Here is a 14,193-nt window from a genome sequence, read left to right as displayed (position 1 = left end):
ATACTTCAGAGAGGAGGAACATTTTAGCTCCATACTTCAGTGAGGAGGAACGTTTTAGCACCATACTTCAGAGAGGAGGAACATTTTAGCACCATACTTCAGAGAGGAGGAACATTTTAGCTCCATACTTCAGAGAGGAGGAACGTTTTAGCACCATACTTCAGAGAGGAGGAACGTTTTAGTTCCATACTTCAGTGAGGAGGAACGTTTTAGTACCATACTTCAGAGAGGAGGAACGTTTTAGTTCCATACTTCAGTGAGGAGGAACGTTTTAGTTCCATACTTCAGAGAGGAGGAACGTTTTAGTTCCATACTTCAGTGAGGAGGAACGTTTTAGTTCCATACTTCAGAGAGGAGGAACGTTTTAGTTCCATACTTCAGAGAGGAGGAACATTTTAGTTCCATACTTCAGAGAGGAGGAACATTTTAGTTCCATACTTCAGAGAGGAGGAACATTTTAGTTCCATACTTCAGAGAGGAGGAACATTTTAGTTCCATACTTCAGTGAGGAGGAACATTTTAGTTCCATACTTCAGTGAGGAGGAACATTTTAGTTCCATACTTCAGAGAGGAGGAACATTTTAGTTCCATACTTCAGAGAGGAGGAACATTTTAGTTCCATACTTCAGAGAGGAGGAACATTTTAGTTCCATACTTCAGAGAGGAGGAACATTTTAGTTCCATACTTCAGAGAGGAGGAACATTTTAGTTCCATACTTCAGAGAGGAGGAACATTTTAGTTCCATACTTCAGAGAGGAGGAACATTTTAGTTCCATACTTCAGAGAGGAGGAACATTTTAGTTCCATACTTCAGAGAGGAGGAACATTTTAGTTCCATACTTCAGAGAGGAGGAACATTTTAGCACCATACTTCAGAGAGGAGGAACATTTTAGCTCCATACTTCAGAGAGGAGGAACGTTTTAGCACCATACTTCAGAGAGGAGGAACGTTTTAGTTCCATACTTCAGTGAGGAGGAACATTTTAGCTCCATACTTCAGAGAGGAGGAACGTTTTAGTTCCATACTTCAGAGAGGAGGAACGTTTTAGTACCATACTTCAGAGAGGAGGAACGTTTTAGTTCCATACTTCAGAGAGGAGGAACGTTTTAGTACCATACTTCAGAGAGGAGGAACGTTTTAGTACCATACTTCAGAGAGGAGGAACGTTTTAGTTCCATACTTCAGAGAGGAGGAACGTTTTAGCACCAGTGAGGAGGAACGTTTTAGCACCAGAGAGGAGGAACGTTTTAGCACCAGAGAGGAGGAACGTTTTAGCACCAGAGAGGAGGAACGTTTTAGCACCAGTGAGGAGGAACGTTTTAGCACCAGAGAGGAGGAACGTTTTAGCACCATACTTCAGAGAGGAGGAACGTTTTAGCACCAGAGAGGAGGAACGTTTTAGCACCAGTGAGGAGGAACGTTTTAGCACCAGTGAGGAGGAACGTTTTAGCACCAGTGAGGAGGAACGTTTTAGCACCAGAGAGGAGGAACGTTTTAGCACCAGAGAGGAGGAACGTTTTAGCACCAGAGAGGAGGAACGTTTTAGCACCAGTGAGGAGGAACGTTTTAGCACCAGTGAGGAGGAACGTTTTAGCACCAGTGAGGAGGAACGTTTTAGCACCAGTGAGGAGGAACGTTTTAGCACCAGAGAGGAGGAACGTTTTAGCACCAGAGAGGAGGAACGTTTTAGCACCAGAGAGGAGGAACGTTTTAGCACCAGAGAGGAGGAACGTTTTAGCACCAGAGAGGAGGAACGTTTTAGCACCAGAGAGGAGGAACGTTTTAGCACCAGAGAGGAGGAACGTTTTAGCACCAGAGAGGAGGAACGTTTTAGCACCATACTTCAGAGAGGAGGAACGTTTTAGCACCAGTGAGGAGGAACGGTTTAGCACCAGTGAGGACAGCTTGTGCTCTAACCACTCAGTTTAATGCACCTCCCTGGTCAACAGCAGGCTGCTACCAGAGCAACAAAACCAGATAGTGGTTGGTTTAAGGAGCCTGGGCTAACCAAGCCCTGGGTTAAAGACAATGTCCCAGCTATTCAGGAAGAACGTCCCGTAGTTAGTCTATTCTTCTGGTAAGCTCATTGATGGGAGAAAGAACACTTTCTTTTCAAATGCACACATTCTCGCACTAACTTAGCACCTAACAGGATAGAACACACATGAGATTATGCGAGGAAGCACACATGCACGGCAGGCAAATCAACTCCAAACCGGAGTCACGTTGATCCTCTCAACTATATTAAGACGTCCGCCTCACAAATCAGATTTCAGTCAGCTGATACTTCCTCCCTTCTTTCTTTGAAAGAAGAGAGAACCAACTCCACATCAAACAGAGACCTTCAAATAGCTGCTATTAATTGCCTTTGCTGACAGAGCTAACGTTTCTCCACTCTACTCTACCATACCTGAATCAATACCCCCATCGTCTCTTCATTACAGCAGTCTACTCTCTATGTAAGCCCAGTGATGGCCAATGAGTCACATTATGTCACCATCTTACTCTGCTATACGGGACAATAAAACATGTCTTTCTACTTTTCTTTTATCACCCTGTACATCAGGGGACATGACATCAGTCAGAACCCGTGCATAGATTCAGTACATTACAAACGAGACCATCTCCATGACAGCTGGGGTCAAGGATGATCCTACATCAAGTCGATTTAACATTCTTCTCCTGAGAAAACGTTGGTCCTGCTTTGGTCTATCCTAGCTCTCCTCTGCGTGTCTTTATTGTCAGAACAACAGAGAGGAACTGCCGTGTATAAATCTAATGCATGCTAAGCAGAATTTCTCTCCTCGCAGCTGAACGGACAGTTTTATGTTTCTCTCCGGGCCCAGCGTTTACAATGGGGAGATGTACTATCTGGAACTTTTAATGAACTGCCTGTGAATATGGGGAATGGTAAATTGTTCTGTCAGCTTGGGAAATTGAGTTTTGATGTTTGAGGCACAGCACAGGCCTTCCACAATGGCATTTCTATTATCCAATGAGGAGAGACAAATAGAGAAAATGAAGGAGGGGATAGGTAGGACAAACAGAGTGCTTCTCTCTCTCTCTCTCTGTCTCTCTCTCTCTCTGTCTCTCTCTCTCTCTGTCTCTCTCTTTCTCTCTCTCTCTCTCTCTCTCTCTCTCTCTCTCTCTGTCTCTCTCTCTCTTCTCTCTCTCTCTCTCTCTCTATCTCTCTCTCTCTCTCTCTCTCTCTCTCTCTCTCTCTCTCTCTCTCTCTCTGTCTCTCTCTCTCTCTCTCTCTCTCTGTCTCTGTCTCTTTCTCTCTCTCACTCTCTCTCGCTCTCTCGCCACCAACCCTTACACACCCGTCTCAAACAGATGTATCTGGAACCCTGTCCCTATAGGAACTAATAGGACAAATAAAAAGCGAGATTAAGGCCCTGCTGGCTGGATTAGGTACTGGGAATACACCAGCCCACCATCAGGTCATTTACAGTGTGGGGAGATAATAATGTTTTAATCCATCACACCTGCTGAACACCCTCAGCGGACAAGATGATGTATGAGACAATGAGACTAATATTATTCACATTGATGAGATATGTTTCCGTCCCCAATGATGAATAGATACATGTAGTGCTTTCCCCATCTCAACACTAAGGGAGAACAATCCCCTTCAGCTGTCTCCTGGGAACCTGCATCATCAACTCTAAACCGTCACCTCAGGTTGAGTCTCCAATGCTGCCCTGCTCCTTATATAGAGCAAAATCTGTGGACCTATTAAAAAGTAGTGCACTGTATAGGGAAGTGTGTCATTTGGGATGCACCCTCAGTGCCTGGGAACAACACTACCCCCTGTCTGTAGCTCCATGCTTCTCAGTTGCCCTGTGATAATCGTAGGTAATAGTAATACCATGTCATAATATGTCATAACAGCTGACATTACGTGTCACAACTTGTCTTAACACTGTCATGACCCATATATTTACACCTGTGGTGATATATATTGTGTTATTTTATGGCTGGTTATGACACCTACATAAGAGCGTCAAAACCCACATTTATTCAAATGAGTTATTTCCCTGCCAAGAAGATTCCTTTGGTTTGAAAGTTGGTTACCCATCCCTGGTGTAATAGAATGTGTGGCTTCATGTCGGTGTCATAACCAGCCATAAAATAACACACTAGAGGTCACAACAGGTCATGACAGTGTTATGACCATACTTTAACATGTAACCTGTTATGACCTGGTTAGGACTGTGTGGTAACATGTTATGACACAAGGTGAAACGTTAAACGTTACTTAAACCCATTATGCATCATGCTGCGTCTTCAGTAACAGCAGCAGTGAATCTGATATGGTGAAGAAGGCTACATTTACCATGTAGATATCTGTGAGAAAGAGAACAACACAAAGAGATAGTGTCCATTCGTGTCCAGTGGCAGCCAAGCAACTTCTCAGGGGTTTGATACCGTTAACCAGACCCACAAAACGCTGTTTTGTAGCTTAGTGAGGCACTATGCAAGGATCTAAAACCCACACAGATGTACACTCCTCCACACACACACACACACACACACACAAACAGATATACACTCCTCCACACACACACACACACACACACACTGATATACACTCCTCCACACACACACACAGATGTACACTCCACATATACACTCCACCACACACACACACACACACACACACACACACACAGATATACACTCCTCCACACACACACACACACACACACACAAACAGATATACACTCCTCCACACACACACACACACACACACAAACAGATATACACTCCTCCACACACACACACACACACACACACACAGATATACACTCCTCCACACACACACACACACACACACACACACACACACACACACACACACAGACACACACACACACTATACACACACTCCACACACACACACACACACAGATATACACTCCTCCATACACACACACAGACACACATACACACACAGATATACACATACACACACACAGATATACACTCCTCCACACACACACACACAGATATACACACACACAGATATACACACACAGATATACACACACACACACACACATATATACACACACACAGTCATGCTACCAGACTCTTGTTATGATTGCTAGATACTGCACAATTTAAACACTTGCCCCCAATCCCTCCTTCCCTGATAAATATGTAAATATTGGACTGTAAATTGTGCCCTCCTCTATTATACTTACAGTATGCTAAAATGTTTATTCTATTCTACTGAGCCATTTACTTTATGTTCCTGTTCTTATCTTGTATTATTTCTTATTGTGGTTGTATTGTAGAGAAGGAACCTGCCAGTAATCATTTCATTGGACGGTATATACCATGTGTATCCTGTACATACCACTAATACAACTGGAACTTGAAATCATGTGAAGCCACACTCCCATTTTCTGAAGAATTGCATTATGGGGCCTAAAAGCACGAAAATAGTGTCCACTGCTTGTATACTTCCAATTTGGGAACTTTTGGCATACTAACTATATCCATACTATGACAAATAAGCATGTTACATACTCAATTTACGTCACAAATAGTACAGTTATTGTAGCTAATATGAGTATTGGAACACAGCTTAGGTGTAAAACTCCATTCCACAGCTTAGATTCTATCCATCTCTTTAGCTGGCGGCTGTTTCTGAGAGAATAGCCATCACTCAGCTCTCCTCCTAGAGAGAGAGAGAGAGGGGGAGAGAGGGAGTGAGAGAAGAAAAGGAGGGGGAGGAAGCGAGGAGAGAAAAGAGAGAAGCTCCCCAAAGGCATGAGGCCCATTGACTCCTTCAACAGGAGGAGGTGGAGGCTTTAAAAGAGGAGATAGAGAGAGTAGGAGAAAAAGAGAAATATCTTCAAACCAATTAATTTCCCCACCTCTACTCATCACTCTTTCCCTTTCCCCATGTGTGTGTGTGTGTGTGTGTGTGTGTGTGTGTGTGTGTGTGTGTGTGTGTGTGTGTGTGTGCAGGTGCAGGTGCGGGTGAGAGGGAGCTGTGTGCAAAGCAGTTTGGAGCTGGCTCTGAATCCCAGACTCATTCAGAACCCTGTCTGTCTGTCACTGCTGCCTGTTCAGATGCTAAAACCAGTCAAATGTGATCTGCTTCTATATACAGCAGATACAGGACAACACACACACCAGCCTGTCACGGGGGACAGTGAGAGTTCATATTGGTCTTTATTTTTTGCCACTGTCAAGGCTGAGCTAAAACGAGATGGTTGAACTAGGCCCTATGGGTGAGAGCTCATCTCACCCCAGGAATGAGGCCATGACCAGTGAACAGTCTGAGGACAGTAGACCATGACCAGGGAACAACCTGAGGACAGTAGGCCATGGCCAGGGAACAGTCTGAGGACAGTAGGCCATGACCAGGGAACAGCCTGAGGACAGTAGACCAGGGAACAACCTGAGGACAGTAGACTATGGCCAGGGAACAGCCTGAGGACAGTAGACCATGACCAGGGAACAGCCTGAGGACAGTAGACCATGGCCAGGGAACAGCCTGAGGACAGTAGACCAGGGAACAGCCTGAGGACAGTAGACCATGACCAGGGAACACCCTGAGGACAGTAGACCAGGGAACAGCCTGAGGACAGTGGACCAGGGAACAGCCTGAGGACAGTATGCCATGGCCAGGGAACAGCCATGGAACAGCCTGAGGACAGTAGGCCAGGAACAGCCTGAGGACAGTAGACCAGGGAACAGCCAGAGGACAGTAGGCAATGGCCAGGGAACAGCCTGAGGACAGTAGGCCATGGCCAGGGAACAGCCTGAGGACAGTAGACCAGGGAACAGCCTGAGGACAGTAGACCATGGCCAGGGAACAGCCTGAGGACAGTAGGCCATGGCCAGGGCACAGCCTGAGGACAGTAGGCCATGGCCAGAGAACAGCCTGAGGACAGTAGACTATGGAACAGCCAGAGGACAGTAGGCAATGGCCAGGGAACAGCCTGAGGACAGTAGGCCATGGCCAGGGAACAGCCTGAGGACAGTAGACCAGGGAACAGCCTGAGGACAGTAGACCAGGGAACAGCCTGAGGACAGTAGGCCATGGCCAGGGCACAGCCTGAGGACAGTAGGCCATGGCCAGGGAACAGCCTGAGGACAGTAGGCCATGGCCAGGGAACAGCCTGGGGACAGTAGGCCATGGCTAGGGAACAGCCTGAGGACAGTAGGCCATGGCCAGGGAACAGCCTGAGGACAGTAGGCCATGGCTAGGGAACAGCCTGAGGACAGTCGGCCATGGCTAGGGAACAGCCTGAGGACAGTAGACCATGGCTAGGGAACAGCCTGAGGACAGTAGGCCATGGCCAGGGAACAGCCTGAGGACAGTAGGCCATGGCTAGGGAACAGCCTGAGGACAGTCGGCCATGGCTAGGGAACAGCCTGAGGACAGTAGAACCATGGCCAGGGAACAGCCTGAGGACAGTAGAACCATGGCCAGGGAACAGCCTGAGGACAGTAGACCATGGCCATGGAACAGCCTGAGGACAGTAGGCCATGGCTAGGGAACAGCCTGAGGACAGTAGACCATGGCCATGGAACAGCCTGAGGACAGTAGGCCATGGCCAGGGAACAGCCTGAGGACAGTAGACCATGGCCATGGAACAGCCTGAGGACAGTAGGCCATGGCCAGGGAACAGCCTGAGGACAGTAGGCCATGGCTAGGGAACAGCCTGAGGACAGTAGGCCATGGCCAGGGAACAGCCTGAGGACAGTAGGACATGGCTAGGGAACAGCCTGAGGACAGTAGGCCATGGCTAGGGAACAGCCTGAGGACAGTAGAACCATGGCCAGGGAACAGCCTGAGGACAGTAGAACCATGGCCAGGGAACAGCCTGAGGACAGTAGGAGTATAGAGATCCCTACTCTCATTTATCACCCTAACATGCATGGACATGTGGATGACATAGGTAACGTACCAGTGGGCCATCCATGCTCATCTATAATACACAGCCTTGAGTTAATAAATCATAGGACCAGCTGCAATGGAAGTCACCCATAATGGTAATCATATTCATAATATTATGACCCCCCCCCAAAAAATCTCCAAAGCGACCAATGAGATTTCTTCTAGCACCACTGTAGCAGATGTAGTGAGGGAATGTGAGTCTACAGTATGTACACTGCTGGGAGTTGGGGGAGGTGTAGAGGACAAGGTGGGGTCCTCTGGGGCAGGGGCTAGCTGCAGTATGAAAGGATGGGAGAGGGGGGACTATATACAGCAACTAAGTGGAGTCAGCATGCTGATGGTCCTCTGCTCCAGCAGAGCTACTAGGCTCAGAGGTCCCCTCCCTCTCCCAGGCTCCTGCTAAACCACACTGGGCATAACTACTGCTGCTACCCAGGGAAAGACACGACCTAATCCCCACAGCAGAGATGCAACGCAAGTGCAGTGTCATCACCATGTGGTAAATTCCTTTCTAGACCAGGGCTCTCTATCTGTTCCTGGAAAGCTACCGCCCTGTAGGTTTTCACTCCGAGCCTAATCTACAGCACCTGATTCTAATAATTAGAGCCAGGTTAGTTACAACTGGGGTTGGACAGAAAACCTGCAGGACGGGCCCTAGAACATGGTTGGAGAGCCCTGTTCTAGACCAATAAGAAAGAGAGTTCCAAACCTCTCTGCCAATAACAGCTAATTTTCAGTTTTTACCACCCCACTCAGACCACTCCCAGATAATCCTGTCAAAACGATTGCTTGAGAAATTACACCTTCCTAAAAAGCTATTTTTGTTTCTCTTTGACAATCACAGTAAGGTACTCAATTGTTACCCAGAAATGATATGATTTTGAAATAAAAATGTCTGCATTGGACCTTTAAGGGTGATGGGCCACAAGACACCAGAACAGCTTCAATGCACCTTGGCATAGTGTCTGGAACCAGTGTACCAGTGTCTGGAACTCTATTGGAGGGATGCTACACCATTCTTCCACTAGAACAGCTTCAATGCACCTTGGCATAGTGTCTGGAACCAGTGTACCAGTGTCTGGAACTCTATTGGAGGGATGCTACACCATTCTTCCACCAGAACAGCTTCAATGCACCTTGGCATAGTGTCTGGAACCAGTGTACCAGTGTCTGGAACTCTATTGGAGGGATGCTACACCATTCTTCCACCAGAACAGCTTCAATGCACCTTGGCATAGTGTCTGGAACCAGTGTACCAGTGTCTGGAACTCTATTGGAGGGATGCTACACCATTCTTCCACCAGAACAGCTTCAATGCACCTTGGCATAGTGTCTGGAACCAGTGTACCAGTGTCTGGAACTCTATTGGAGGGATGCTACACCATTCTTCCACCAGAACAGCTTCAATGCACCTTGGCATAGTGTCTGGAACCAGTGTACCAGTGTCTGGAACTCTATTGGAGGGATGCTACACCATTCTTCCACCAGAACAGCTTCAATGCACCTTGGCATCTGTCTGGAACCAGTGTACCAGTGTCTGGAACTCTATTGGACATGCTACACCATTCTTCCACCAGAACAGCTTCAATGCACCTAGTGTCTGGAACCAGTGTACCAGTGTCTGGAACTCTATTGGAGGGATGCTACACCATTCTTCCACTAGAACAGCTTCAATGCACCTTGGCATAGTGTCTGGAACCAGTGTACCAGTGTCTGGAACTCTATTGGAGGGATGCTACACCATTCTTCCACTAGAACAGCTTCAATGCACCTTGGCATAGTGTCTGGAACCAGTGTACCAGTGTCTGGAACTCTATTGGAGGGATGCTACACCATTCTTCCACCAGAAATTCCATCATTTGGTGTTTTGTTGACGGTAGTGGAAAACGCTGCCTCCAATAAGTGTTCAATTGGGTTGACATCTGGTGAGACACACACACACACACACACACACACACACACACACACACGCACACGCACACACACACACACACACTGAAAGGCTGAAGGGAGGGTGGGTGGGACTGAGGAGAGGGTGGGTGGGACTGAGGGGAGGGTGGGTGGGACTGAGGAGAGGGTGGGTGGGACTGAGGAGAGGGTGGGTGGGACTGAGGAGAGGGTGGGTGGGACTGAGGAGAGGGTGGGTGGGACTGAGGAGAGGGTGGGTGGGACTGAGGAGAGGGGTGGGTGGGACGGAAGGGAGGGGAAGGAGGCCATGGGGTGTTAAATAGCAATCCAGAGGAGAGAGAGGGGGCATTTTAAAGAAGCCGTTTCAACTTAAACCTCAGAGATGAATCCTTAGCAGTAAGCCTGGTGGCCTTCTTATCTCTCATCGCCCTGCTAACCATTCTGATAGAGAGAGAGGCTGAGATAGAGGGGGGGGGGGGTCTTCCAGTAATGATGGAGGAAACCTCTTTAATGCGTGAGACGAGGACCTCCAATTTGAGCTTAGGGGAGAAACCACATGAAAGAAAAGAGAGAGCAGGGAGAAAAGGAGAAGGGTACAAATAACTGGAGTAGAGGAGTAAAAGAAGAGGGGAGAATTCCCTTTCCGTTGGTGCTTTGGCAGTGCTAAAAAAAGGGGATTTATTCCATCAAAGGGGGATCAGAGAGACCCCTTCTCCTGTTCTGTTGCCTGTGATGAAGGGTGCTGACTGGGGGAGGAACGTGTGTGTAGGTAGAGGGTGCTGACTGGGGGAGGAACGTGTGTGTAGGTAGAGGGTGCTGACTGGGGGAGGACCGTGTGTGTGGGTAGAGGGTGCTGACTGGGGAGGAATGTGTGAGAGGGTAGAGGGTGCTGACTGGGGGAGGAACGTGTGTGAGGGTAGAGGGTGCTGACTGGGGAGGAACGTGTGTGAGGGTAGAGGGTGCTGACTGGGGAGGAACGTGTGTGTAGGTAGAGGGTGCTGACTGGGGAGGAACGTGTGTGAGGGAGGGTGCTGACTGGGGAGGGTGCTGACTGGGGTAGGTAGAGGGTGCTGACACGTGTGTGTAGGTAGAGGGTGCTGACTGGGGAGGAACGTGTGAGGGTAGAGGGTGCTGACTGGGGAGGAACGTGTGTGTAGGTAGAGGGTGACTGACTGGGGAGGAACGTGTGTGAGGGTAGAGGGTGCTGACTGGGAGGAACTGGGGGGTAGAGGGTGCTGAGGGGAGGAACGTGTGTGAGGGTAGAGGGTGCTGACAGGGGGGGGAGGAACGTGTGTGTAGGTAGAGGGTGCTGACTGGGGAGGAACGTGTGTGTAGGTAGAGGGTGCTGACTGGGGAGGAACGTGTGTGTAGGTAGAGGGTGCTGACAGGGGAGGAACGTGTGTGTAGGTAGAGGGTGCTGACTGGGGAGGAACGTGTGTGTAGGTAGAGGGTGCTGACAGGGGAGGAACGTGTGTGTGGGTAGAGGGTGCTGACAGGGGGGAACGGAAGAGGGTGTGTGAGGAACGTGTGGTAGAGGGTGCTGACAGGGGGAGGAACGGTGTGTGGGGAGGAACGTGTGGTAGAGGGTGCTGACAGGGGAGGAACGTGTGTGTAGGTAGAGGGTGCTGACTGGGGAGGAACGGAACTGTGTGTGTGTAGGTAGAGGGTGCTGACAGGGGAGGAACGTGTGTGGTAGGGTAGAGGGTGCTGACTGGGGAGGAACGTGTGTGTGAGGTAGAGGGTGCTGACTGGGGGAGGAACGTGTGTGTAGGGTAGAGGGTGCTGACTGGGGAGGAACGTGTGTGTAGGTAGAGGGTGCTGACTGGGGAGGAACGTGTGTGTGGGTAGAGGGTGCTGACTGGGGAGGAACGTGTGTGTGGGTAGAGGGTGCTGACAGGGGGGAGGAACGTGCTGTGGGGAGGAACGTGTGGGGTAGAGGGTGCTGACTGGGGAGGAACGTGTGTGTGGGTAGAGGGTGCTGACTGGGGAGGAACGTGTGTAGAGGGTGCTGACAGGGGGAGGAACGGGTGCTGACAGGGGAGGAACGTGTGTGTGGGTAGAGGGTGCTGACTGGGGAGGAACGTGTGTGTGGGTAGAGGGTGCTGACTGGGGAGGGTGACTGGGGAGGAACGTAGGGTAGAGGGTGCTGACTGGGGAGGAACGTGTGTGTAGGTAGAGGGTGCTGAGGGGAGGAACGCTGAGGGTGCTGACTGGGGAGGAACGTGTGTGTAGGTAGAGGGTGCTGACTGGGGAGGAACGGTGTGTGGGTAGAGGGTGCTGACAGGGTGAGGAGGAGAGGGTGCTGACTGGGGAGGAACGTGGGGGTAGAGGGTGCTGACAGGGGAGGAACGTGTGTGTGGGTAGAGGGTGCTGACAGGGGAGGAACGTGTGTGTAGGGTAGAGGGTGCTGACAGGGGGAGGAACGTGTGTGAGGGTAGAGGGTGCTGACAGGGGAGGAACGTGTGTGAGGGTAGAGGGTGCTGACTGGGGAGGAACGTGTGTGTAGGAGACTGACTGGGGAGGAACGTGTGTGAGGGTAGAGGGTGCTGACTGGGGAGGAACGTGTGTGGGTAGAGGGTGCTGACAGGGGAGGAACGTGTGTGTAGGTAGAGGGTGCTAGAGGGTGCTGACTGGGGAGGAACGTGTGTGTGCTGAGGTAGAGGGTGCTGACTGGGGAGGAACGTGTGTGAGGGTAGAGGGTGCTGACTGGGGAGGAAGAGGGTGCTGACAGGGGAGGAACGTGTGTGTAGGTAGAGGGTGCTGACAGGGGAGGAACGTGTGTGTGGTAGAGGGTGCTGAGGGGAGGGTGCTGACAGGGGAGGAGGAACGTGTGTGTGAGGTAGAGGGTGCTGACTGGGGAGGAACGCTGACTGGGGAGGAACGTGTGAGGGTAGAGGGTGCTGACTGGGGAGGAACGTGTGTGAGGGTAGAGGGTGCTGACTGGGGAGGAACGTGTGTGAGGGTAGAGGGTGCTGACTGGGGAGGAACGTGTGTGAGGGTAGAGGGTGCTGACTGGGGAGGGGAACGTGTGTGAGGGTAGAGGGTGCTGACTGGGGAGGAACGTGTGTGAGGGTAGAGGGTGCTGACTGGGGAGGAACGGTGTGAGGGTAGTGTGACAGGGGAGGAACGTGTGGTAGAGGGTGCTGACAGGGGGAGGAACGTGTGTGGGTAGAGGGTGCTGACTGGGGAGGAACGTGTGTGTAGGTAGAGGGTGCTGACTGGGGAGGAACGTGTGTGAGGGTAGAGGGTGCTGACAGGGGGAGGAACGTGTGTGAGGGTAGAGGGTGCTGACAGGGGAGGAACGTGTGTGAGGGTAGAGGGTGCTGACAGGGTGAGGAACGTGTCTGAGGGTAGAGGGTGCTGACAGAGGGAGGAACGTGTCTGAGGGTAGAGGGTGCTGACAGGGGGAGGAACGTGTCTGAGGGTAGAGGGTGCTGACAGGGGGAGGAACGTGTGTGTAGGTAGAGGGTGCTGACAGTGGGGTGGAGCTCAGTATACTGGAAATCAAACACAACCAATCACATAGAGTGCTGGAGTGGCAGAAAAACACAGAGGAAACACACACAACCATTAGGTTTGGGTAGTGCATAAATAGGAGGGTTTGGTGCCGTGAGAGTGTATGATTGTTTAAAAACTATTGTGTGAAGTGTGTGAAGCTTTTACCTGTTTGTCTGTGAGGGCATAGATGTGCTGGTAGTCTGGGCTGAAGAGCAGATCTCTGTGGATGGGACTCCCCTCGCTCACCACCCCATTCTCATACAGCATGGCAGGATGGTTGATAGAATTCACCAGGATCTGCAACACACAGGACAGGACAGAGACGTCATCACACTCACAGTATACTCACAGTACACTCACAGGCAGGATAACACACAATCGCAATCAGCATTACAGTCAGAGGACAGGACACAGTCACCAGTACAGTGCAACACAGCCCAGACTCTGGTATGTTCTCAGGAAGGTTCCGACAGGTCAGAAGTGAAATAGGGCAGGTCGTGTCTGTAATGTGAGACTTTACACGGCCAAATAAAAGTGGATTGTGTGTAATGTCAGTGACAGAATGATAGAGCTCTGTGGCGCATCCCAACCACAACATAAAGGAAACCAACGGCCGCTGTAAATCTGACTGTCTATTTCTGCTCCACAACCATCAATCACTACACAACTTTACACAATGCCGCTGCTGCACTGGGGCAGGGTAGAGGTGCTGGGGAGGAACGTGTGTGAGGGTAGAGGGTGCTGACAGGGGGAGGAACGTGTGTGGTAGAGGGTGCTGACTGGGGAGGAACGTGTGTGTAGAGGGTGCTGACTGGGGAGGAACGTGTGTGAGGGTAGAGGGTGCCCAAAATAAACAACACT

The 14,193-nt window shown here is 50.2% G+C and overlaps 1 protein-coding gene across 2 annotated transcripts in view; it reads right to left on the bottom strand.

Annotated features, from left to right (window-relative positions):
* The window catches only part of LOC112221539 (plexin-A1-like), a 340,982-nt gene that overhangs the window by 167,733 nt on the left and 159,056 nt on the right, over window positions 1-14,193 (bottom strand). For both annotated transcript variants that reach the window (XM_042303888.1, XM_042303889.1), the window contains exon 4: window positions 13,498-13,629. In XM_042303888.1, coding sequence (XP_042159822.1) covers window positions 13,498-13,629 — 132 coding nt within the window. The remainder of the gene's footprint in view (window positions 1-13,497; window positions 13,630-14,193) is intronic.

The sequence above is a fragment of the Oncorhynchus tshawytscha genome, linkage group LG22 (genome assembly GCF_018296145.1).
Source record: "Oncorhynchus tshawytscha isolate Ot180627B linkage group LG22, Otsh_v2.0, whole genome shotgun sequence".
In the NCBI taxonomy this organism is placed as follows: Eukaryota; Metazoa; Chordata; class Actinopteri; order Salmoniformes; family Salmonidae; genus Oncorhynchus; species Oncorhynchus tshawytscha.
The sequence above is the reverse complement of the archived record's forward strand: the minus strand, read 5'-3'. Positions and strand labels throughout refer to the sequence as shown.